The sequence below is a fragment of the Abramis brama genome (assembly GCF_963993115.1).
Source record: "Abramis brama genome assembly, chromosome: 1".
NCBI classification, from domain to species: domain Eukaryota; kingdom Metazoa; phylum Chordata; class Actinopteri; order Cypriniformes; family Leuciscidae; genus Abramis; species Abramis brama.
In genome coordinates, this window is record NC_139963.1 from 57551176 (window position 1) to 57578441 (window position 27266).

At 37.1% G+C, this 27266-nt stretch overlaps 1 protein-coding gene across 2 annotated transcripts; it reads left to right on the top strand.

Annotated features, from left to right (window-relative positions):
* The first annotated feature begins 438 nt into the window (after positions 1-438).
* LOC311076772 (uncharacterized protein) lies at positions 439-27087 on the top strand. Of its 2 annotated transcripts, none has more exons than XM_084105199.1 (4): positions 439-480; positions 3657-3847; positions 12270-14109; positions 24075-27087. In XM_084105199.1, the coding sequence occupies exons 2-4, from the start codon at positions 3790-3792 to the stop codon at positions 24139-24141; spliced, it is 1965 nt and encodes a 654-aa protein (XP_083961325.1). In that variant the 5' UTR covers positions 439-480; positions 3657-3789; the 3' UTR covers positions 24142-27087. The 2 variants fall into 2 exon arrangements, with proteins under 2 accessions (XP_083961325.1, XP_083961324.1); XM_084105198.1 differs by having other exon boundaries at positions 442-480; positions 24072-27087.
* The last annotated feature ends 179 nt before the right edge of the window (positions 27088-27266 follow it).

Here is a 27266-nt window from a genome sequence, read left to right on the forward strand (position 1 = left end):
AGAAATATTTGTTTTGTTATAAATTGTATTTATCTGCTTGGCAAATTTTATACAAAATAAAAACATACATAAATGAAAGTTTACCACTTACAAAAAAAAGTATGTTTTTATCATTTAAAATAAAAAATTTAAGTACAACAATGTAATTGATGTATAGTTAAATATCTTACCCTTGTGTTCTTTCTCTCTATCTTTTTTTGTCTTTTATTTTTCAGCTTTCAGCTAATCACCATTGACTCTTCATTTCTCACTTATGACATTGAACACATTGTTAATACATTTTGTATACAAAGTTGTATATCATAAACATGTCATCTCTGTACTTTTTGAAATAAAAAGTGCTTTCTTCCTCATTATCATGCATCACATTAAAAAAAGGAGTAAAATGAGACTCTAATCCAAAACTCACAACAGATAGATGGCGCTCGAACCGCCAATAAAGAAGAAGAAGTAGAAGAAGAAGAAGAAGAGTCTTCTGAGGTGAGGAGAGTAACGTTAGTTCACGGTATTTCTCATATATCACACACACTTTATACAGTTTGATTTACTTAAGCGACAGACTCATTTCTGTATTGTTTTCATCGATCACAGCGATACTTGTGCGTCTTTTCTGGCGTCTTCCTACTGAAATAAACATTTAGTGCAGCAGCAGCGAGCATGAGGAGAATATGTTGAGTTCATTCAGACCTGGAGTGCGTTTCCCGAAAGCATCGTTATCCAACTATGATCGCAATGTCCATTGAACTCTATTGGTAACGACGGAACTTGCGACCATAGTTGGCCAACGATGCTTTCGGAAACGCACCCCTGAGCGATTTTGTGTTCGTTTGTGTGATTGTCTCGATGTTTGGAGTAAGAACTGATACTGAATGTCAAGAGTTAAAGTTTGAGATCTGTGAGAGGAATTGATGAGCTTATACCGATGAATTGATTTGATGAGTTTTTTAGGATCATTGTCAGTTTTGAATAACATTATTGCAATGATTGTAATTACTAGAAAAACTAAATATATTTTAGATATTAGCATTATGCTTTTGTAGTTATTTAGATGAGGTGGTTAATTATGTTTGGTTTGTTTATATATGTCATATGGTGAGAAGCAACTGTATTTTCTTTCAATAGGGCAGTTTAACAGGCTTTTATCATGTATCCTGACTCAAATAATGTGTTTCTAACAGCAAACACTCAGAATAAAGTAAGACGATCTGCTGATGATCCTGAATGGCTTGTTGAATGAGTGTTGATAGTCTGAGGCTCATCAATATTAACAGATCTGCTGAAAACACTCTTTATTTCATGACAATAGTTCCTGTTTTCACCTCATTTATTATGCTGATGTCTTCAGATCTCCTGTAAATTGACACTTAAAGGTCATTTCATTGGTGTCAACAGACTATTTGTTGCTCACAAATATAAGTTTATTCTGTGTCCATACTTTCAACTGTTTTTTTTTCTTTTTCTGACCATTGTTAATATTTGGAAGACATTATGATGTTTATGGGTCAATGACGTAGGATTTTCGACAGGCCAATTTTAAAATACCAAAAAAAACACAAAAAAAAGCAATACCTGTTGCAATTATTCGAACATTAAGGATTTTGTGTACACATAAATTCATATAAAAAATGTAATTTAAGTGATTTTAGTGTTTTTTTCATCTAGATGAATTGTCTGTAGCCTTAAAACTGTCATGTGGTGCGACCGTGATTTATCTTAAAATGAATTAATTTCCTTAACATGCTTAAATTTCTTTTTACAAGTTCTTAGTAATTAAAGTGTTTAGAAACCAAATATTTGCATTTCTTTTGAGTTTTTGTAAATAATGATCTCATTTTTTCTAAGTTGGCTTCTTAAATCTAGATAACAGACTTATTTTTCCTGTAAATCACATAAAACTGATACAAATGTTTTAAAAATATCATTCATTAAAGCAGACTGTATCAGTGATTCATATTTCAGCCACAGAAATAAAATATTTTATTTTAAATTTAATACAGTGATTGCTTTTATTGGTCGTACCACATGATTAGTGGTTGCTCCAAATGACACAAAGCCCTTATAAAGTTAAAAATCTATTTAAAGAGATCAATGAACAATACATTTTATACAAAAAAAAAAAAAAAGATTTAAACCAGATTTTAGACAAATTTCACAGAATTTTCCTGAAGACAAACATTTTCTAAACATTTTTTTTATAAAAATCACATAAACACAAGTGCACCATTTAATTTAACTTGACTTAGAATATCTTTGTAACAAATAATAATGTTATAGATATAAAATATTTTATAAAAGTATTGTATCCAGGTAACATTTGGGGTCAATAGTTTTTTTTATTTATTTTTTTATTAATTAATACTTTTATTAATCAAGGACACATTCAATTGATAAAAAGTGACAGTAAAGATATTTAGGCTATAATGTTACGAAAGATTCTATTTCAAATAAATGCTGTTCTTTTGAAATTTCTATTCATCAAATAATCCTGACATATAAAATGTATCACAGTTTCCACAAAAATATGAACATTGATAATAATCAGAAATGTTTCTTAAGCAGCAAATCATAATATGTGACCTTAGATCACAAAACCAGTCACAAGTCGCACGGGTATATTTGTGGCAATAGCCAACAATACATTGTATGGGTCAAAATTATGGATTTTTCTTTTATTCCAAAAATCATTAGGATATTAACTAAAGATCATGTTTCAAAATTTGTAAATGTCCTACCGTAAGTAGCTATATAAAACATTTATTTTTGTGAGTGAATGCAGCACAATCGCGGACATAAATGGACAACTTTAAAGGTAATTTTCTCTGTTTCGATTTTTTTGCAACTTCAGATTCCAGATTTTCAGTTGTATCGGCCAAATATTGTTCTTTCTTAAGAAATCATACATCAATGGAAAGCTTGATGACATCCAAATGTAGTAGCAACAAACCAAGCATTACAAAGGTTTTTTTTTTTTTTTTTTTCAATTTGAGAGAATTACAAATCAGCTTGCTGCTTCCATGGGTCCTTGGTAAATTGGTATATGATGTAACTTCCTAGATTTCAGCATTAAAGCCCCAAAATGGTAGTTCCTTGATGGTCGCACCACATGATATTTAATTTAACGGACATCATCGGACAAAGTTTGTTTGTATATTATGATGGAAATATAAATACAAATGCTTTAAATTTTTTTACAGGATTACAAAACATTTTGGAAATTATGCCAAATAGTGCAGAACATTTTTTTGACTAAATTTAGAGTAATTTCAAATACGTTTTCAAAACAGAAGTTATGGCCGGACGGTCGCACCACATGATGTTTTGACACTTTAAATAACTAAAAAAATGACAAATAACTAAAGGTTTTTGAAAAGTTAAAGTGAGTACATACATGGGAGAGGTACTACAAATATACAGTATCTTTTTCTGAAAAAATGCGATCGGACAGAAAATGTAGGTGTCACGTCATTGACCCACATATTCTTTATCATTTCTATGTTTCTGTCTATATTGTAATGTAAAAAGCAGGAGAGTGTTGTGGTTAGCCATAACATAAGATATACATATCAGTTACTTTACTTCAGACAGACATAATGCTTAGATGTGATATTTAGTATAAAAACAAATTCAGGAACTGATATTATTTTTTATTTTGTCAGATCAGCTCCTCCCACAGCAATTCTCCAATAAATGCTGTAAATTCCCATCAGCTACAAGTGAAGACGAGCATCAGAGCATCAGGAAGAGCTGAAATCTGCAAAGACTGAGTTTATTAAAGAGGACAGTGAGAACATGAGTGATCCAGAACCCTGCAGAATAAAACACACTGAAGATCCTGAAGAACAAAGAGGTTGGTGTTTATTCTTCATTCATTCATGATGCTGAAGAACATTCATGTTAGAAACATTCAAGCATCTATGCAACTTTCATGAAGTATTGGATCCGGCACCTCCTGTGTCACTAGGGAAAATTAACTGCCTAAATTAAAAAAATAAAATTAGCCTACTGTTTGTGTAGTGTTCAATGTTGTTATTTGTCTGGTTAGTCTTTATTCCCCATTGAAGTTCTACAAAAATCTTGTGTTTTGAGATTGCTGTTAGCCTCGATGTCAAAAATGACGTCAAATGTCGATGAAATGTCAAAAAGATAGTAAAGTTTGCTTAACTTTTTCAAATACACTGGCTAGTCAGATCCCAAACAAGCAAAAATCGTTTCCGCTGATCAAGAATGTGGATATGTGGACACAGCAGTAGTATCGACATAATATCTCGTTATTTCGACATAATAAGGGGACATTCTTATTAAGGCGAGACACGGCAGGCAAAAACATCAATTTTTTATGCAGTGGTCAGTTTTGAGATTTTGGGCTAGTTTACTCCTTCAATATGTGTTCTTTCAAGCTGCTATAAAGACAACGTTGAAAATATACATTAAGATGTTTATTTTATTACATTTTGTTTACTTGCGGCAGTAAGTTTCTCCCGAATTTACCAGGAAGTTTGCATTCAAACGCGACACGCCGAGCTCCGTCTGTTTACTGAAGTCTGTCATGACCGGTATCATGGTGAAGCTCTGAGTCTCCTGCACAACGCTATGTAACCCAAATATGGGCATTTCCTTTCTATCAGTAACCAATCGTGAATGTCCAAAGGGGGATTTAGAGCTATTTAAATCTTTAACTGCCGTTTTCTCAAAATGTTTTTTTTGCGTTTTTTTTTAGGGCTGGGGGAATTAACACGTTAATCTTTGCGATTAATTTGAAATGTTTAACGCGTTAAAAAAAAAATAACGCATTTAACGCAGCACTTTTTTTTGCCTCATTTTAATGATTTCCTGTTGCGGCTGCTATTGAGAAAAGCCGAAAATATGGGGATCGGGTTTCATTCTCGCGCAGCTTTCATGAGCGGGTCTTTTCCACTCCGTGTGCGCCGCCGCACTCTCCGTTCCGTGTGTGTGCGTGTGTCGGCCATAGCTGTCGGCGCGCTGCGCTCTCTGCTTGATGTTCGACTCCGCGTTTGCGCTGCGCATTCTGCTCTGTCGTTCACGGCCCAAACGCTCCAATCATGTACCGATCAAGCACTGGAAAAGCAAAGTTCGCTCAAATAAGGTGAAGTTTCTCTGTAGACTTCTGTTTGCTGAGCTGGTATAGTATTGCCTGGCAACAATGTTAAAGGGATAGTTCACCCAAAAATGAAAATTCTGTCATTTACTCTCCCTCAAGTTGTTCCAAACCTGTATGATTTCCTTTCTTCTGCTAAACTCAAAAGATATTTTAAAGAAGGTTGGTAATTAAACAGTTGCTGGTCCCCATTGACTTCCATAGTATTTTTTTTTCCTACTATGGAAGTCAATGGGGTCCATCAGACGTTTGGTTACCGACTTTCTTCAAAATATCTTCTTTTGTGTTCAGCAGAAGAAAGAAAGTCATACAGGTTAGGAACAACTTGAGAAAGAGTAAATGATGACAGAATTTTTATTTTTGGGTGAACTATTCCTTTAAAATGACCTGCTCTGATCACATGCTCTGGTAATAATAGCTTTTTTAGGACTATAGTTTATTTTTATAATTAGTAAAAAAAAAAAGAATTGAAAAAAAATCTTAAATTGATTATGTTGATTGATTATTGAAAAAGAATAATACATTGATATATTGATGTTTAATATTATTTTAATATAGGGCTATTTTCTGTTCCTTTTTTCCGGTGATTCTAAGTTTAATTATTGATGATTACAAGCTTGGAGGAAATGCAATTAATTGCAATTAATTACAGCAAATTGTGCAATTAATTAGTTAATTTTTTTTAATCGATTCCCAGCCCTAGTTTTTTTGTCATTCTCCAGTACAAACTTCTCAGCCTATGTAGCACCTGTGTACACCAAACTTTCCAGTTATACACTTAGCAGTATTCTGGAGATATTTTCAAAGGGATTTGTTAATAAATCATTCCTGGCCTGATTTATGTGACATTTTAATAAAAAAAATATGGCGAAAATCATTTTTTATGGCTATGGACAGTATATTTTGATTTCCGAGGTAATGAAAGCATATATCCTGAAATCCCTCTGAGTTTTTATTTTCATCTTGTGTGTAAACAAAATGAAAAAAGAATTTTACACCTGGCTTTATCATATGTTCAGATCTATCTACCGAAAATATATGCAAAATCGTGCATATTTAATTAGATAATGCCTAATTTGCATAATTAAACATACAAATTTCTAAAACTTTTAATACATTTTTTTTTATATACTTGTGTAAGTAATCAACTGAGGAAGTTTCATGGTGATATCTATTATTTAAACATTTTACCCTATTCACTTGTAGTGTCTCGCCTTAAGCCAAATTAAGCGTTCTTATAAGGGTTTTCTATGGGAGGAAAATGCTTAACGTGTAATTGCGTATATATTCTGGGATCATCTGATTTTTTGTACATAGCCTACTTTATGATTTTAGTGTCATAATGATTAATAAATGTACGCACAATTATCCGTGAACTTGATTTGAACAAATTCCTTTCAACTTGTGTGTGCAAAATTCAGAATTAAATATTTGTTAAAATATTATAATGTTTTTTTTTTCCATTTATGTTGATTTCTGAAAAGTGAACAGCACGAGATAGGATGCGCAATATGAGACGAGTGGGTCAGACATGATTTTGACCACTTCATTAAGTTTTGTTTTGTAGAAAGCGTTTCTATAAAGTGAATTTCGTTTTGTATAAATTGTCTCTTAATTTTAATCAATTTTTCATCAACCAATTGCCTGGATTTAATGAATAAGAATATAACAGACAATAATCATGGAGGCGCCCGCGTGGTCACTTGCATTGCATGTTAACTGGAGCGCATCTCATCCTAACTTAACGAAACTCAGTGTATGCCTCACACAGACATGAGAAATACATCAAATACACAAAGCTTGAAATGTCTTTAAAAGAAATAATTCAAAACTAAAAGAAAAAGGCTACTCTCTGATTATGTAATCCATTATGTGCATAATTTCTCTCTATAGGCGCGTAACGCGCGTTCACTATATGGCGATCGTCAACTTCATCTTTTCAGCTGACACTGTCAGAAAACACTAGTTTATTAATAAAAATTAATACATGCGTCACCGGATTTACAAATGCACATCTTGCTTGCATGCACACATATTATGTCGAAATAACGAGATATTATGTTGAAATAACATTATCATTAATAATAGCCTACATCTTTTAGAATATTTGATTAAATGCTGAATGTTGTGCTTGTTCAATTTAATAAAATTAAAACTTTAATTGTTATATTAAATATATAAATATTACATATATAGTGGCCAAGTTTTGCGCAGCTCCCCCCGTCAATGATCTAGCACCCCCTCAGCACATGCGTTAAAAATTCTCTGGAGCCGCCCCTGCAATAGCTACGTATAGGCAGTGTAATTTTTTTTTTTTTTTTTTCGTTACCTCCAACCCCCCGTTTTGAGTCGCCGGATCCACCCCTAACCCCCAACGCGCTCCAGGACCTCCCACTGTACAAATTAAGCACTGCAGATGACTAACGTTATAGGCACGGGAAAACCCCTTAACGGTTAACTGTTAAAAGGACAAGATATCGCAGCGGACATTCAAACGGATTATTTTATTATGAATATAGGACTGACCTGAAGGAAAATGCAATGTCTACTACTGTGACTTTACACTCGCTTTCTCAATCTCTCATAATACTCCACTATAGCTTCAATGAACAATATCAATGAGATCACACATGTGTTTAAGTTGCTAAGAGTGGTTGCTAGGGGTGTTGGTAGTGATACACAGAACCATTGGGTGAAGCGGTCATAGCCGTGTTTTATCGTGATTAAAGCACAGTTATTGACCAATCAGAATCAAGGATTGGAACTAACTGTTTTATAATCTGTATTATTCGACAAAGACAAGCAATAAATCATTGTATAATAGGAATGGGAATCTTAAGGCACCTCATGATCACACTTTTTACTTTTTAATTAATCTTAATAACAAAATCATTATTTAATTACGTGTATTTATACATTTTATAATTATTAAATTAACATGTTACATGTTAAGAATTTTAAATAGTCTATATAAACTAATATAGCTTAAAAATACAAAAACTAGTAAATAATAAAGAGGAAAAAAAAAACATATTACAAGCAATAAACAAAGAGTGCTTTCAGTATTTAAAAGTAGGCTGTCTGAACTCTTTCCATTCAAGAGCTGTGAGTGATTTTTTTTCTGGTTAGATTTCTGCATTCACACTAATGCACAGATTTCTTTTGAAATATAATATGTAGTTTGTCCTGTTGGTTTAAGATATAATCATTTCAATGTCTTACTAAAAGCAATGAAAATCAATACTGTAAATCTATGAAAATCAAAATGTTCCATTACAATAGTAATTTTCCACACATATACAGATAGACTGAAGCATATCTCCATAGCTTAAGCATCTGACACTCGGACACTGAAGTCAGGCACGTCATGACCTTCCAGGTCGCAGATTTGGGTTGCTAGGCGCCAACATGTCTCGAACAACAACTCAGTCAATCTCCAATAATGCCAGTGGTTCCTTAACCTGTAAGCAAGAAGACTAACACACACACACACACACACACCGACACACAGCTTTTCCAAGGTTGGATTTGGCCAGGCTCTAACTATAAACAGGAGTCTCGTCTCAAAACATCAAGATAACAAGTTATTTCTCTCAAGGATAGGACACTTTAGTCTAAATGGAAAGTAACGCTTTAACTGAGAAATGGTCCCTTAAACCAGGGGTTCCCAAACTTTTTAGTCCGCGACCCCCATGATACATGCGCTGCTGCCCCGTGACCCCGCACCTCCCCCACCCCACCTCAACAACCCCTCCCATCGTGTGAAATGTACAGCAAATCGATAGCACACAAAGTTATATTTTAATGTTCTACGTGCAAAATCAGTGTTACAATTTTGCATGAGCCGCTCGATATCCACCTGTTCTCTTTTGAAAAGTAACTGTGCAACTATGTTGGGTTGAACTCGTTCATTGTTCTGCCATCAGGAACCAGTCGAGCAGGTCTGAGCGGCTCACACACACACGCTCATGCTAATCCGACGGTCAACGTGTCAGAAACATGTTACTCGGTAAAGCATTTCTGTGTCATGCTGAATAATTCTTCCTCATTTCTCTCAGCATCACACATATAATGCAATATCAATGTCAGGTTTACACATTAAAACGATGCCCTTCATTTACAACAAACATGTCATAATGAAAAAAAATTTTTTTTGAAAAAATTCATTTTAAAGCAGGTTTTATTTGTTTGTAGCCTCCAAACACCTTTAGCTTTAGCAAACAACAGCGGGACACGTTGTGTTGCTGCGCGTGATGTACGTAACTTGATTGTGATTGACGCTGATGTAATCTCGTAATGTCTGGGACAAAATTACAAATTGAATTAAAATCTCTCTATATATTTTTTTTTTATCAGACTTTTCTGCAAACACCATTTAACAAGTACTGAATTAAATTAATTGCAACAAAAATATGGTGATACCTCACAATAGCAGTGTTAGTTAGAACTGATATATACAGTGAGGAAAATAAGTATTTGAACACCCTGCTATTTTGCAAGTTCTCCCACTTAGAAATCATGGAGGGGTCTGAAATTGTCATCGTAGGTGCATGTCCACTGTGAGAGACATAATCAAAAAAAAAAAAAATCCAGAAATCACAATGTATGATTTTTTAACTATTTATTTGTATGATACAGCTGCAAATAAGTATTTGAACACCTGAGAAAATCAATGTTAATATTTGGTACAGTAGCCTTTGTTTGCAATTACAGAGGTCAAACGTTTCCTGTAGTTTTTCACCAGGTTTGCACACACTGCAGGAGGGATTTTGGCCCACTCCTCCACACAGATCTTCTCTAGATCAGTCAGGTTTCTGGGCTGTCGCTGAGAAACACAGAGTTTGAGCTCCCTCCAAAGATTCTCTATTGGGTTTAGGTCTGGAGACTGGCTAGGCCACGCCAGAACCTTGATATGCTTCTTACAGAGCCACTCCTTGGTTATCCTGGCTGTGTGCTTCGGGTCATTGTCATGTTGGAAGACCCAGCCTCGACCCATCTTCAATGCTCTAACTGTGGGAAGGAGGTTGTTCCCCAAAATCTCGCAATACATGGCCCCGGTCATCCTCTCCTTAATACAGTGCAGTCGCCCTGTCCCATGTGCAAAAAAAACACCCCCAAAGCATGATGCTACCACCCCCATGCTTCACAGTAGGGATGGTGTTCTTGGGATGGTACTCATCATTCTTCTTCCTCCAAAAACGTTTAGTGGAATTATGACCAAAAAGTTCTATTTTGGTCTCATCTGACCACATGACTTTCTCCCATGACTCCTCTGGATCATCCAAATGGTCATTGGCAAACTTAAGACGGGCCTTGACATGTGCTGGTTTAAGCAGGGGAACCTTCCGTGCCATGCATGATTTCAAACCATGACGTCTTAAGCTCTATTCGCACGGGATTAGTATTACCCCTGAACCTCTGTAATTAAGAAATTACCTCCTGACGTCTGTGTTTTTGGTGGCTTATTCACACGGGCAAATAAATGGTCCGTAATTCCCTCTATTTTACGGACTTTACAGCGCGCCCCCACCCGTTCCCACTTCACTAGCTGAACATGCAGAAACGAAGATCGCGCTGCAGTATTGCAATTCAAAAAATAACTTATTTAAAACCAATTTATTAGAGAAATATATTATATATTTTATATCATTTTTAGTCTTTCACACTTTGATTTCTTGGGATACTTACAGGATGGACGTCTTTAGAGGCCATGTGAGACAAAGAAATGCTCCACGATACAGACTACTACACTAATGTTACCACAAAAAGTGTCAACACTTTCCAAAACAGCTTCCATGTTGCGCCAAAATGCTTAGTTTAACGTTTCCATGACAACGGTCCGAGTTTCCGGGTCACGTCTTTACTGTAGTTTGTTTTCTCTTGTGCAGCATTTCATAGTTTTTATTGGAGAAAAACTATAATCGAATTGGTGTAGGACATATCAAGAGATTTTATTGTTAATATAGTTTTAATACAGACGTAAAATGGACTGTTAAACGGCCCATAATGGTTATTACATTCTTTAGGAAACGATAGGCCAACAAAAAAAACAGCCCAAATCACAGACATGGGGATTCGCACGGGACTGGTATTATCAGAGGACCCCTGTGTTGGCCGAAATACGGTAGGTAATTTTAGGGGAAATTTTTACAGACATTTTTACAGACATGGCAGATTTGCACGGGATAAAAATCACAGACGACCTCTGCGAATTATTACAAATTACCGGAGGTCCCTTGGTAATACTAATCCCGTGCGAATAGGGCTATAGTGTATTACCAACAGTAACCTTGGAAACGGTGGTCCCAGCTCTTTTCAGGTCATTGACCAGCTCCTCCCGTGTAGTTCTGGGCTGATTTCTCACCTTTCTTAGGATCATTGAGACCCCACGAGGTGAGATCTTGCATGGAGCCCCAGTCCGAGGGAGATTGACAGTCATGTTTAGCTTCTTCCATTTTCTAATCATTGCTCCAACAGTGGACCTTTTTTCACCAAGCTGCTTGGCAATTTCCCCGTAGCCCTTTCCAGCCTTGTGGAGGTGTACAATTTTGTCTCTAGTGTCTTTGGACAGCTCTTTGGTCTTGGCCATGTTAGTAGTTGGATTCTTACTGATTGTATGGGGTGGACAGGTGTCTTTATGCAGCTAACGACCTCAAACAGGTGCATCTAATTTAGGATAATAAATGGAGTGGAGGTGGACATTTTAAAGGCAGACTAACAGGTCTTTGAGGGTCAGAATTCTAGCTGATAGACAGGTGTTTAAATACTTATTTGCAGCTGTATCATACAAATAAATTGTTAAAAAATCATATATTGTGATTTCTGGATTTTTTTTTTTAGATTATGTCTCTCACAGTGGACATGCACCTACGATGACAATTTCAGACCCCTCCATGATTTCCAAGTGGGAGAACTTGCAAAATAGCAGGGTGTTCAAATACTTATTTTCCTCACTGTACATTGAAGCAGCAGCTTATTCTAATCCCTTTTCTAATCCCTAGGTTTATTCTATTCTAAAAGTTTCAAGGACATATAATCAATTTATAAAAAGGCATCGGATTATCATAATATTTTATAGCAGTTGTCTACTTTCTACTATTACATCAGGGCTCACTTTCATGTCCTTTCACATTATATTTCTCTTTTAATTAAGTGGAGGAGGAGAGTGAAGAACTGAGTGAAGTGGAGGAGGAGACTGAAGAACTGAGTGAAGTGAAGGAGGAGTGTGAAGAACTGAGTGAAGTGGAGGAGGAGAGTGAAGAACTGAGTGAAGTGAAGGAGGAGAGAGAAGAACTGAGTGAAGTGAAGGAGGAGAGTGAAGAACTGAGTGAAGTGAAGGAGGAGAGTGAAGAACTGAGTGAAGTGGAGGAGGAACATCATGTCAAACCTGGAGAAAAAACTTTGAGTCGCTCAAAGACTAAAAATACATTTTTAAAGAAAGGAAGAGCCAAGAAATCTTTCACCTGCACTCAGTGTGGGAAGAGTTTATCAAGCAAACAAAGTTTTGAGCAACACATGATGATCCACACTGGAGAGAAGCTGCATGTATGCTATCAATGTGGAAAGAGTTTCACAACCAAACAGACTCTTAATTTTCACATGAGAGTTCACACTGGAGAGAAGCCATTTAAGTGTGATCAATGTGGGAAAGATTTCAGTCAATCTTCACACCATAAATTACACATGATGATTCACACCGGAGAGAAGCCGTTCACATGTGATCAATGCGGCAAAACATTTATCTGTACATCACACCTGAAGAAACACCTGAGAGTTAATACGAAGGAGAAGCCGCATTCATGTTCTTTGTGTGGAAAGAGTTTTTCACAGATGCAACATTTACATGAACATAAAAAAATTCACACTGGTGTGAGAGAGTACATGTGCTTTGAGTGTGGGAAGACTTTTACCAGAGCGAACTGTTTAAAACTGCACCAGAGAATTCACACTGGAGAAAAACCTTACAAGTGTTCACACTGTGACAAGAGATTCAGTCGACCAGAACATCTGAAAACACATGAGAGGAACCACACTGGAGAAAAACCTTACAATTGTTCACACTGTGACACGAGATTCAGTCAGTTGGCAAATCTGAAAAGACATGAGAGGATCCACACTGGAGAAAAACCTTACAAGTGTGATCAGTGTGGGAAGAATTTATCAAGGAAACAACGTTTTGAGCAACACATGATGATCCACACTGGAGAGAAGCCGCATGTATGCTATCAATGTGGAAAGAGTTTCACAACCAAACAGACTCTTAATGTTCACATGAGAGTTCACACTGAAGAGAAGCCATTTAAGTGTGATCAATGTGGGAAAGATTTTAGTCTATCTTCACACCATAAATTACACATGAGGATCCACACTGGAGAGAAGCCGTTCACATGTGATCAGTGTGAAAAGAGATTCTCAAACAAACAAAGTCTTAATCTTCACATGAGGATTCACACCGGAGAGAAGCCATACACATGTGATCAATGCGGCAAAACATTTCTCTGTACATCAGCCCTGAAGAGACACCTGACAGTTCATATGAAGGAGAAGCCGCATTCATGTTCTGTGTGTGGAAAGAGTTTTTCAGTGCGGCACACTTTACATGAACATCAGAAAATTCACAATGGTGTGATAGAGTACATGTGCTTTGAGTGTGAGAAGACTTTTACTAGAGCGGACTGTTTAAAACGGCACCAGAGAATTCACACTGGAGAAAAACCTTACAAGTGTTCACACTGTGACGAGAGATTCAGTCAGTCGGCAAATCTGAAAAGACATGAGAGGATCCACACTGGAGAAAAACCTTACAAGTGTTCACACTGTGACAAGAGATTCATTCAGTTGGCAGACAAAAAAACACATGAGATGATCCACACTGGAGAGAAGCCATTCACGTGTGATCAGTGTGGAAAGAGTTTCTCTGTTAAAACTCAACTGAAGCGACACATGAAGACCCACACAGTGGAGAAACCACATTACCACAGTCTGAGATCAAGGTAGGGGTGCACGATATTGACAAAATTTGATATTGCAATATTGATATTCATTTTGATATTTTTAAATATATGTAAAATTACAAAAGTTATGGGAAAACGCATCAAAATAGATTCATAATAAATAAAACAAGTTTTCTTACAACACAAGGTTTATTTCAACTGACAGTCATATTGGACTGGTACAACATGACTAAATACATAATAACAATGTCTACAGAACAGGACATGTTAGATACAATCAAAATAAATCTTAAAAAAAAGTAAAAAGAAAATGTCATGAGAAACATGGCCCATCAACAACCGTGTAACCTTTAGACGGCAATTTGCACTTTCCCCGGCAAAACTCACAAGTGGTCACAACTTCAGGAGGAGGTCTGGGCTGCATTCCAGACGAAACTGGAAAAGTGTAAATTAGGGCTTTAGTCAAGCCCACCTTTGTTGAGTCCAAGTCAAGACCGAGTCCAAAAAGGTTTGAGACCAGAACAGGAAAAAAAAAAAAAAAACCTATGCATGACATTATCAAGACAATCATTTTGGGTTATTATTTGTTGATCTAAAAGCAAAAGCAGTGTCACAACACCCAGGACTTTTAAATAAAGACATTCCCTTGATATCATATAATCTTCTAATCTAAAGAAAACAGAATGATGACATATGGTGATACCTCACAATAGCAGTGTTAGAACTGATATATAAACACCAACCCACTACTATTACCACTCCTAGGTACTAGTACTGAACATTTGAGCAACTAAATGACAATATAGCTTCACTCCAGATGTACAGTAGTGTAGAAAAGAAGTGACCAGTATCAGGGCCGTCGCTAGTGGGGTGAAAGGTGGTGACAATTATAGGGGCCTCCACTGCTCAGGGGGCCCCACAAAATCCAGCAGTTATACTATATAGGCCCCTGTTGTATGATTAATTCTAATATTTATTTTAGTTGTATGCCTGAGATTTAAATGAAAACCACAAAAACATGCAATTTGGTTAAATATTTTTTCCAAATATCTGCTTCTCTTACCTCCATAAAAATGGTTTAGTCCGATTTAAAGTATTTATTAATAATTCAGTCAGTGACAAACATCAGATGGACCCAATAAAATTGTAAGTCCCACACCAGCTCGTGAACAGAACCAATCAGAGTTGAGGCGGCAGTGCCTGAAGTTAAGGATGAACTTACTTGGTGGAAGAGCAGGAGACTAACTGACTGAAAAATGTCGGGGAAAAGAAAACATAAATCAGGGAACCAGAAACGCCATGAAAAGAAGGAGAGGGAGGCCAGGAGAGTTGTTGTATCCCAGTCGATCAAGACGTTCTTAAAGACAGGTTGTATTGTTATTTCGCTGGGAATAAGAAAACCGTCTGCAGCCTGCCGGTCCTGTCACTCTTCATTATCGGTGCGCACCACAATCCCTGTCTTTTTACACGATTGTAAATAGAGTTAAATAATTGATACGAGTCACGACGCATTGCATTATGCACCTGACCTGCCGATCAAGAAAACACGAATAGTCTACAACACACTGCACTTGGATGAATACATTTATTAGCTTTAATTAATAATATATTACCAGTTCCATATTATCTTTATTAAAAAAATAAGACAATAAATGATTTTATTTTTAAAATTTTACTGCATTCTTGTCAATTTCTAAATGTTTACTTTTTGATTTATGAATTATTACAGACTGATGTGAAAAAAATATATATTTTGCTGTTACTTTTTTAAAATATGGTTTTATTATTATTTATCAATTTCTTGATTTTTGTTAGTTTTTAGTTTTAATTTTTATATAAACATTCAACTTTTAAAATAAATGTTTTACAACAACATCACCATCCTCTGTTATATGTGGGCCTCCATGCTCATCTATTGTACAGTATATGATATTGGTGGAGGGTGGTGGGGGCCCACATCAATATTTTTTCAGGGGGCCCCGAATCCTCTAGCTACGGCCCTGACCAGCATTACAGAGTGTACCCCTATGGTTGGTTTATGCCTTCCCTGAAAAAAATATTGTATTGTATTATAAAATAATGAATGAGTTTAATTGTATTTAAAATAATTGACTAATTCAAAGAACAACAAAAAAATAATTATATAGGCCTTAAGGAGCACACACATTCGTTTCGACTGTCTGATCAGCCTCACATTCTATTCCTGTCTATCATACACGTGATGTCAACCAATTAAACTGCATGAATGAGGGAGGGCCGAGCCAAATCTCTCTCTCTCACATACACACACACACAACACACACACACACACTAGAGATGCGGATCGGGCGGATGACGTGACGAAAAATAATACTTTAAAAGGGTCATGACATGAGAAACCAAATTTGCCTTGATCTTTTGGTATATAAGAGGTCTTTGTACCATTAAAACGTCCTGCAAGTTTCATAGCTTAAGACGTCCTCCCCATTATAAACGAATCATTTATTTAATCAAGCTCCAAATACAGCTCGTTCTGGATCCATGGTATGAAGTGACGTCACAGTACGAAGTGACGTAGCAGTTGTTTGCATATGACCGCCTCCAGCGTAGACAACTACGCTTCAAGCGCAAGATAACTAGGCCTCATTTCATCATCGCATCTGTCACGCGCTTCACAGTGTTCAGTCGACGTGCAGCGAGTGGGTCTGTTTACAAGATTGCGATGTCATGCAGATGTGCTGTTCCTGGCTGTGGACAAACAACATGTTTGAATAATATACGCTGCTGAAAGATCCAGACGTCAGGGGAAGATGGATGCAGTTTGTTTTTCGCGGACGTCCCAGTCACGGCAGTGTTAATTTAAGCGTGTGTTCTCCACATTTCAAGGATGAGTGACAGTTGAGAACAATCGCAGTATGATGCTGGCTTTGCCAGAAAACTTTTGTACAATATAAGGCCGTGTGGAATATTCTGGGCTACACAACAACGACGCAAACTGTAAGTAATGTAGGCTATTTAAAACTTTAAACTTTTTTAAAACGTTAATTGCAGTTTAATTCATTATGAATAATCACCGTGTTTTTACTTAGTTTAGCCTACTTATTGTTTTCATTACCGTCATGTTCATGCCCCGTAGGCTATTAAAAGATCTAGGCTGTCAAACTGACAAAATAGTTTCACACTTTCTATGTGGACGGGCTGATGCATTCTTAGTTGTGTTGATGGTTCATTTCCTCTGATTCCGACTCAAACATCATTGCAATCGCCATCGCCTCGCACACATCACCCGTTACTATGGTAACGGTAAACACAGCTCCGCAAAATCCACGTTTTGACAAGGGGGCGTTAACAATTGATGCATAGGCACTGACATTATCCAATCATAACAGTGGGTGTTAACACTGAACTCTTAAAGGGGAAACACCCCCAAAACAGACTGTTTGAATCAGAGCATGAGAAACAGGGTGGGAAAAGGTCATAAATCACTCAATTTTAAACGTTTTTTGTTCAAAAAACTATAGTAATACTATAATTGCACCTAAGGGAACATAATAAAAGAAAAGAAAAAAACATGTCATGACCCCTTTAATTAAATTCGGGCGGGTGGCAGTTGAACCAATCAAATGGAAAAAGTTTGCCACTAAGCAAACCTACAAGCTATGTGCCCAGCTGTCAGTACTATTGGAGGAGGCCTAAACGTCTCGTAGATGAGACTGCCTGGGTTATATTGATATTAGCTATATTTTAATACAGCCAGACATTGGAACCTACCACTTGTGGAATAGGCATTTAAAGGGATACTCCACTGTATTTTCATATTAAACTATGTTATTCCCTTAACTAAGACGAGTTGATACATACCTCTCTCGTCTCAGTGCATGCACTAAATCGCTCTGTCTTGCGCAAAACTTTGTTAGCACTTAGCTTAGCCCAGTTCATTCAATATGGGCCAAGCAGAGAAGCAACCAGACACCTTGACGTTTTCCCTATTTAAATACAGTTACTCGAGTAGTGTAACTCGACCTAGGACGGTGACACAAAACAAAACGTTGCGCTTTTCTAAGCGTGTAAAATGAACTATGAACTATATTGTATGGCGGAATACCATAGCAAGTGCTTGTAATATCTTCACTAGAGGGAGCGGGGGCCGGTGAGAGGATTTTTCACGAGTGAAGATATTACTGCGCCCAAGTCGAAGTGCTCACAAGCACTTGCTATGGTATTCCGCCATACAATATAGTTATCCATTTTACACGCTTAGAAAAGCGCAACGTTTTGTTTTGTGTCACCGTCCTAGGTCGAGTTACACTACTCGAGTAACTGTATTTAAATAGGGAAAACGTCAAGGTGTCTGGTTGCTTCTCTGCTTGGCCCATATTGAATGAACTGGGCTAAGCTAAGTGCTAACAAAGTTTCGCGCAAGACAGAGCGATTTAGTGCACGCACTGAGACGAGAGAGGTATGTATCAACTCGTCTTAGTTAAGGGAATAACATAGTTTAATATGAAAATACGGTGGAGTATCCCTTTAAAAGAAATGCAGATTATGGAGTGATATGACTCAGAAATTACATCGGGCAATGTTCAGATGTCATTCAGAGCGAGATGTTCAGAAGAAAGCAAGAGCTAAACTTCTACAAGCTCGATAACATCCACATAAAAAAAAAAAGAAAAAAAGAAGGTAAGAAAAAAGGGCTTTGCCCATTAATTAGATATGCAAGGCAAGCAGGCACATTTGTTGTTATGGGTTGTTATGGACAATTCAAAATGTGAATATTCAGGTTGCACTAGCGGTGGACTTTCAGCAAGTTAAAACATTTATTTTTTAAAGAGACATTTGTGAGTCAAAAGAGCCGGCTCTTTTCAGTGAACTGAGTCAAACAAGCCGGCCAAAAAAGAGCCGAAATGCCATCACTAGTTATTAGGTGGCCAGTGTTTCACTTTCCCTCCAATATTATTATATTCCCAGTAAGCACACATACAGTACGTTGCAGCGAGTGTGCTTACTGGGAACATAATAAAGACACCTGGACTCAGTTGAGACCAAAAGCCATATTTGGCAAGACCAGTGGCCGAGACCGAGACAAGTCCGAATACCAGCGAGTCCGAGACCATAGAAAAACAGTCTTGAGTTCAGAGTACTACAGCCAGGGCCTGAAATTAACACCTGACCACACGCCAAATGCGGGTGAATTCTGCAATTGGCGGGTAACACTGTCAATCTACCTGCCACATTGGCAGGTAGCCAATGAGAATCGACCCTTCGCAGGGAGTTTGATTGACGGCGATCTGGCCAATCATAATCCGCCTTTTTTTAATGTTGGAGTCAGGAGAGTTCAACGTTGGATGATTTGAACTTGAAAAAACGGAGTGTAGAGTAGACCTAGGCTACTGACATCTTTCCGCAATTAAAACTACATTCCTTCTTATGTTCATTCATGTTTATTTGATGCTATAATAAATTAACTAGAAGGAAAAGATGATCAGTTCACGAGCAGCTTTAACTGAGGCACCACGGCGATCTGTCAAGACACATTACAGAGCCACAAAACGGTCTAAATTTCTTTAAAAATGACCAAATTTTAACGTTGAGACTTTGTTTAATATCAAAAGTAACCTGTGGACTGTCTTGTCTGTCAGCGTGTTGTGTGTCTCTGCTGCGCGATGTGTTTTTCATTGCGTGAGATCATGGTTTGGCGTGAGCGCTCGCGGTGTAGCTTGTCGGACATAGCAACAGTAACTAGGGGCCGGGTCTTTGCGTTTTTTTTTGTTTTTTTTTGCAACTGTTGTTCTTTGACATTTAAACGAAGTCAGCCATTTCGTTGGATTTTAGCTAAAAATGTGGCGGCACATTACTGGAGCATCTGTGAAAGTCAGTTTGAGTGTTTCGGAACGTATGTGATCGGAGAGAAAGATGAGGCCCTTCTCTGACTACGTTTGAATGTGTGAGTAAAGTATTAAACTGTTGGTGAGATGAGATGAGATAATGCAACGCTGACATAGGCTACAGTACAATGGCAGTTGCACAGATGTTGGGAGTTGGGACCGGTGAGAAAATGTCCGGTAGCCTACCCTGTAACTTTACCAGTAATAACAATATTAATTTAGTTCTGCTTAACGGTTCCTGAATGCTGTAACTAACAGCTGCCCAGCCATCAACACAGCCGCGTGTGATTCGTTTACATACGAGCTGCACTAGGTCTATATCTGTATTCTAAGAGTTAATACTTGTATGGATCTCGTTAATAACTTGACAGCACTTAAATGTGTATTCTTAAAAGTCAAAGAACAAATGTTTGTGCAATTCCTTTTTTTCACCTTTTATGAGGCCAAAAAAAAAAAAAAAAAAAAACTGGCTGGTAAAAAGTCACTGTGGCGGGTGGATTTTTAAATCCACCTGCCATAGTGGCTGGTGGTCAAAAAAGTTAACTTCAGGCCCTGACTACAGCCCTAGTGTAAATGCATCTGGTTGTTGAAACCACATATGTAAATTTTACTCCTCCCAAAAACGCAAAAAAATAAACGTGTGAGAGTGAAATAGACAAATGTTTTTACATTATTCATTTCAGGGTTCGTACATCCATTTGAGAGTAAATTTCAAGCACTAATCAAGGACTTTCAAGTCCATCACACTTTTTCCAGCACTTAATTTTTTTTTAATATCTAGTTTTAATGTGATGACCAAAACCATTTACATTTACATTTATTCATTTAGCAGACGCTTTTATCCAAAGCGACTTACAAATGAGAACAATAGAAGCAGTTAAACTAACAGTAGGACAACAATGACAAAACCATGATTTGTTCATGCTTCAAAGATTGTCCGCATTTGTAATACTAAATGCTTCAAAATTTAGGAAAACTTACGCTTGGCAAACCAACATATTTATTTAAAAATGTACTATAAATGGTAGATGGCAGCAGAGGACCGCTTATTGACTTACAAGCCATTTCCACTCCATAATAGTTTTTTTCTAGGGCTGCCACTAACGACTATTTTTGTATCGATTAATCTATTGACTAATTTAGTAAAAAATTGTATACAAACATAAAATAAAAATAAAATAAGAGTACATATTAGTAATAACAATAGTAAGGCTGAGAAAGTCAGCATGTTCTGAATGTCAATATGTCCACATGTTCTGGGCTTCTGTTCAGCACAGCTAGATGAAATAAATAAACAGAGGACTTCAGTAGTGAAACTCCAAATGAAATCCTTTTTTAAAGAAAAAGTAAAGTAGGGCTGCAGCTATCAATTATTTTAGTAATTGAGTATTTTACCAATTATTCCACCGATAAATCGAGTAATCGAACAAAAAAGATAGATCCAAGTGAAACAACAGCCATTAAAATGCAAATATATAATAACAAGCAATAATTGGTTCAAATAATATATCAAAGTAAGTAATAATTTGGGTTTTATTGAACAACACTGTTGTACTGTCGTAAAATCTGTCATGGTTACACCAGAGGATACACGTGCATTTGTCAAAGCCAATACCCCTGAACTCTGCAGAAGGAGTTCTCACGTCTTGTTCTCACGATTTTTGAGACATAAGTGTTCATTGAATCGATTGTAAAATCGATTTCCATGTCTAAAGACGTTTCCATTTTAAATGCCAAATATGGGCAAATCCACGGACAACTAACAGGCATTAGGACGAACGTGAAGAGGGCGCTTGAGACGCGCACAAGTCAGCAAATATTCCTGATGATTTATTGCCGTGAAGTTTCGTGCACAATGACAAACAGGAGTGCAACATTCTCGAAAAACAATAAGCAGTAGACTGCCAATGAAAAACATTACTGTAGGCTTCAACGTGCCTGTGTTTAGGATTAGCATGAGACTGCCTGAATACTGGAAGAATTCACATTTTTGTAGTAAAAAGAGAAACATTATGCAGAAGTATAATCTGCTGTTATGCGTGTTTGTCAGAGCCTGCAGTTGCTGTGTGACGTGCATTCGCTGCGGGCGTATCGTTACGAGCTGGGCGCACTTCGAGAAAAGACCAGTAAAATTGGTTCCCTATTTTCGTTTTCGAAACTTGTGTTGGTTGGTCCGATCGATTTTCGAACATAAAGTGACAACCCAATCCCAGGTACAGTGGCATATATTTCAGCTTGTATATAATTTCATGGGTTTTATTTTTTTTTTAAATGCCAAAAGATCGCGTAGCTCACGTTTACAAGCCAGCGTCATCATAGTAGCTTATTGGCTACTGTTTTACAGAATGAATATGCTAATTCAATTCAATGTTTGTGTGGTAGGTAATAGCCATATATCATCAATATTATAATATCAAGCTACCATAGATGAATCTGGAAAGTTGAAAAATCGATTTGCAAGTTGCAAGTCAAATTTTGTAGTTCTTTTTGTGCTTGGGTTACTACCCGAACCCCAAAGTTCCATAGTGCCAGTAAAAGCGATACAGACCTCGTCAGGCTATGGCAGACGTGTCATTCAACCTATTGCAAGGGTCTTGGAAATATATTATGAAGGTTGAAAAACTACAGTGTTGCTTTAACATGTGATTAGCCTTAGTACTTCTACAACCCCTGGCAAAAAGTATGGAATCACCCCTCTCAGAAGATGTTCATTCAAATGTTTAATTGTGTAGAAAAAAAAACAAGCACATATATGCCACAAAACAATTTTCACTGAACAATCCAAACTTCTGGCTGTATAAAACACTTTTTAAAAAAAATAAAAATAAAATAACTATAGTCAATTACAACTGTTTTTACAGATCACACAGAGGAAAAAAAAATGGAATCACACAAATCTGAGGAAAATTATATGGAATCACCATGCACTTTGCATTTCTAAAACAAACACCTGTATCTGATTACAACTGCTAATTAGTCTGCAGTTAAAAAAGAGTGCTTGCACACATTAGTGATGTGTTGAACCAAGATGATTGACATAACTCATGGCTCCAACACGAGAGATGTCAGTTGAAACAAAGGAGAGGATTATCAAACTTCTCGAAGAAGGTAAATCTTCACGGAATGTTGCAAAAGATGTTGGTTGTTCCCAGTCAGCTGTGTCTAAAATCTGGACCAAGTACAAATCAAATGGAAAGGTTGTAAAAGGGAAGCGTACTGGTAGACCAAGAAAGACATCAAAGCGCCAAGACAGAAAACTTAAAGCAATATGCCTTGAAAACAGAAAATGCACAACAAAACAAATGAGGAACAAATGGGCAGAAAGTGGAGTCAATGTCTGTGACCGGACTGTAAGAAATCGCCTAAAAGAAATGGGATTTACATACAGAAAAGCCAAATGAAAACCATCATTAACATCTAAACAGAAAAAAACAAGGTTTCAGTGGGCTAAAGAAAGACAATCTTGGACTGTGGATGACTGGATGAGAGTTATATTCAGTGATGAATCACGAATCTGCATTGGGCAGGGTGATGATGCTGGAACTTTTGTTTGGTGCCGTTCCAATGAAATTTATAAAGACAACTGCCTGAAGAAAACATGCAAATTTCCACAATCATTAATGATATGGGGTTGTATGTCAGGTAAAGGTATGGGAGAGATGACAGTCATTACATCTTCTATAAATGCACAAGTTTATGTTGAGATTTTGGACACTTTTCTTATTCCATCAATTGAAAGGGTGTTTGGTGATGGTAGCATCATTTTTCAGGATGATAATGCATCGTGCCATAGGGCAAAATCTGTGAAAACATTCCTACATGAAAGACATATAATGTCAATGGCATGGCCTGCAAATAGTCCGGACCTCAATCCAATTGAAAATCTGTGGTGGAAATTAAAGAAAATGGTCCACGACAAGGCTCCAACCTGCAAAGCTGATCTGGCAACTGCAATAAGACAAAGCTGGAGACAGATTGATGAAGTATACTGTTTGTCATTAGTTAAATCCATGCCTCAGAGAATTCAAGCTGTTATAAAAGCCAGAGGTGGTGCAACAAAGTACTAGTAGTGTTTTTATTTGGTGATTCCATATAATTTTCTGTAATGTCTGTAAGTAATTAAACTTTTGTTTTTAGCAGAACTGTCAGAGAGCATCTGGAAGGAGAGGACAGAGAGAACACCATTGATCCAGAACCTGCAGAATGAAACATCAAGACAGCGGAGAGAAGATTGTTTATACATCTTAAAGGGCACCTATTATGCAAAATTCCCTTTTACATGGTGTTTGAACATAAATGTGTGTTGACAATGTGTGTTCACAACCATCCTATAATGATAAAAATCCACCCAGTGCTTTTTTATAATCCCCATAAATCATAAGCACTGTCTCAGGACAAGCTGTTCTCGGATTCAGGGCAATGTGACGTCACTTTGCACAGGCCCCTCCCACGACTGTTGATTGACACTGCAGTTTGAGCATAGACCCGTCCCGAGTGAGCTGGACACAGAGTCTGCCATTGTTTTGACGCTTGAGCAGCTGTAGACAATAATGTCTCCTAAGCGATTGAAGTGTTTTGTTGTTATTTGTAAGAATGAACATAGCAGTCTTCATTTACTCTCGTTGTTACTCGAGGATGGATCTGTACTGTTTGTGATCCAGCTTACAGTATCCAGAGGAGCGACAGGCCTAACGTTACTGACCACGACAGAAATGAAAGTGAGAGCGCGCACTTTATGACAGCTCATCGAGTCATTTTACGGATATAAAGTTTACCAGTTTATTAAGCACCCACTGAAAAGGTGTGTATATATTTGTTTACTGTTAGTTGTAACGAGTGTTTTGTGTACTTCGCTGTGTATGTTGATGATAATGAAAGGGAGAGAGAGAGAGAGACATTACCACGGCATTTATTCGCAGTACACAAAAACTCTGCGTGCGTCCACAACACTACTAAAAACACTCTTTTTCCCTTCCTACTCCACGCCCGCACCTCTCTTACGTGGGCGCCCTATCCTGTAGGATCGCTATAACAACATGCCTGCTTGAGCATCACTCACTATAAATTAATGCATTTGCACCAACATTGATTTAAACACACTTCCTGCATTAACCCCATCATAAATTTAGAATACATACGAACTAAATGAACAAAATAACATAAAAACGTTTTTGTGTGTGTGGGGGGGGGGTTCTCTAAACTTTAACATTAACATTCCAGGGAATGTTATGAGCCCCACACACTCATAATAAAATACACGTACAAGTTACCATGTGCACTAAAGCTAAAGTTACAACCAGTATATTTCAAGCTTATCGCACTGATGTTAACACTTAGCCTACCTCTCTCAGTCGAGTAGAATGCAGACTGAGAAATAGTGATGGGTCGTTCGCGAATGAGCCGGAAGAGCCGGTGTTCCGGAGAATTCGGTTCCCCTGTTTCCCCTCACCGTGCTTGCTAAAACGAAAATCATGACCTCATAATTCCGCTCAAGCTTCGTACAGCGGATATATTGTGCATTGCAGTGTTTTTACTTATTCTACATTTACCTACTCTCCGTCACAGTAATGTACAGTTTACGTTGTTTGTTAGATCATTTGCAATTACATGCAGGTTTTAAAGTATAGAATGTATTGTTTTCAGATGTTTTATTGCTCAATCAGATGTACATCGTATTTGCTAATTCCAAGTTATTTTATTATTATTAGGGTCCAAGCACCGAAGGTGCGGAGGCACATTTGTTTTCGTTCCCGTTCCTATTATTATTATTCTTCATTTTTCCGACTGGGAGTCTATGGCAGCCCATAGAACCGCTCGCGGGAAAGTTATGAAATTTGGCACACTAATAGAGGACAGTCTGAACTGTGTCTCCAACTCATCCCTCTTGCGCCACCAACTGTCCAAAGTTTCACTCATGTTTATGCTAATAACTTTTGAACCATAAGGGCTAGAAACAAAATTCAACATTTTTTTTCCTCGGATTCCCTAGCTCAAGCCGATTCGATTGCACCCTATGACGTCATTTTCCGTCATGAAAAGTTTTCCGCCATTTTGAATTTTCCGAAAAAACTACTTTTTCAAACTCTGAGGCTTAAACTATTCAGATAGGCAGTTAAGTGTAACCCAGGTTACCAGTGGACAGAGACAAAATGCACTTCAAATTAAACAACAGAGTTAAAGTGTGAAAGCTGCTTTCAGATCAAATATAAGGCTGCAAACAAATTAATTAATTATATAGAAATGGCGAAATATAAAATATTGAATGTTATAAATATGTCCAATAGCGTTATCTCCCTTTACATAAGCCTCCAATGAGATCGCATTTTGAATGACGTCATGGAAAATTCTGCTATCGCGGCACTTTTTAGAGAGCAGCGCATTCAGGGTTGCCAGATTGGGCGGTTTACCGCCCAATTGGGCGGTTTTACAATCTATTTTGCGGGCAAAAATGGGTTTGGGCGGGAGGATAAAAATTGGGCTGGTTTCGGATCAGTTCGGCGGGTTTTTGTTCCCGAAACACCGGCACTTAAGATCCTTATTCCTGCGACCCAATGTTCAGCAGGCAGCAGTCTCACTCACTCACACACACACACACACACACACACTACAACTCTGGCTGATGTGCCCCCTAACCTCACAACACTCCCTCCCACTACCTTAAAGTGACGCACGCACGCCAACACCGATTTGAATGTTGCGATATGATTTTGTCAAAGGTTTAATAGACAGACGAAATGGAAGAAGAACGCGTGAGTGTTTGAATCGAGATCACAGACTTTTAAAGAATGGTGCAGCTCTGTAACGACACATTTCATCTTCTGTTGAAACGAAAGTGGCTATAACTTCGGTCAACCTCATCTATTAGCAAGGGCAAAAAAAAAAAAACAAAAAAAAAAAGAAGCAATTTAATTTGAATTAATATCTGTAATAAAAAAAATCGATTTTAAAATCACTAAAAAAAGAGAGATTTTTTTTTCTCCAAGCCCTAATATGCATGTTTTATGTTGCCATTTGAAATAACTGAAATGTTAAAGTGGGTTATTTTTTATGTCCATATATCCACTGTTTTTATGTTACTGAATGCTTTTTTTCCAAGTGACTTTTATTGACAATAAAGAGACTCATTGATAAGTTGATCGCATTATTTTCCGTAACATAATTATAGTTTAGTACAGTGATTCTCAAATGGGGGTACGCGTACCCCTAGGGGTACGTTGCGGTACTGTAGGGGGTACGTGAGATTTATAATAAATAAATAAATAAAATTAATTAATTTTAATTAATTTAAAAGATATACAAAATCATCCATGATTATGAAAAATAAGTTTAATA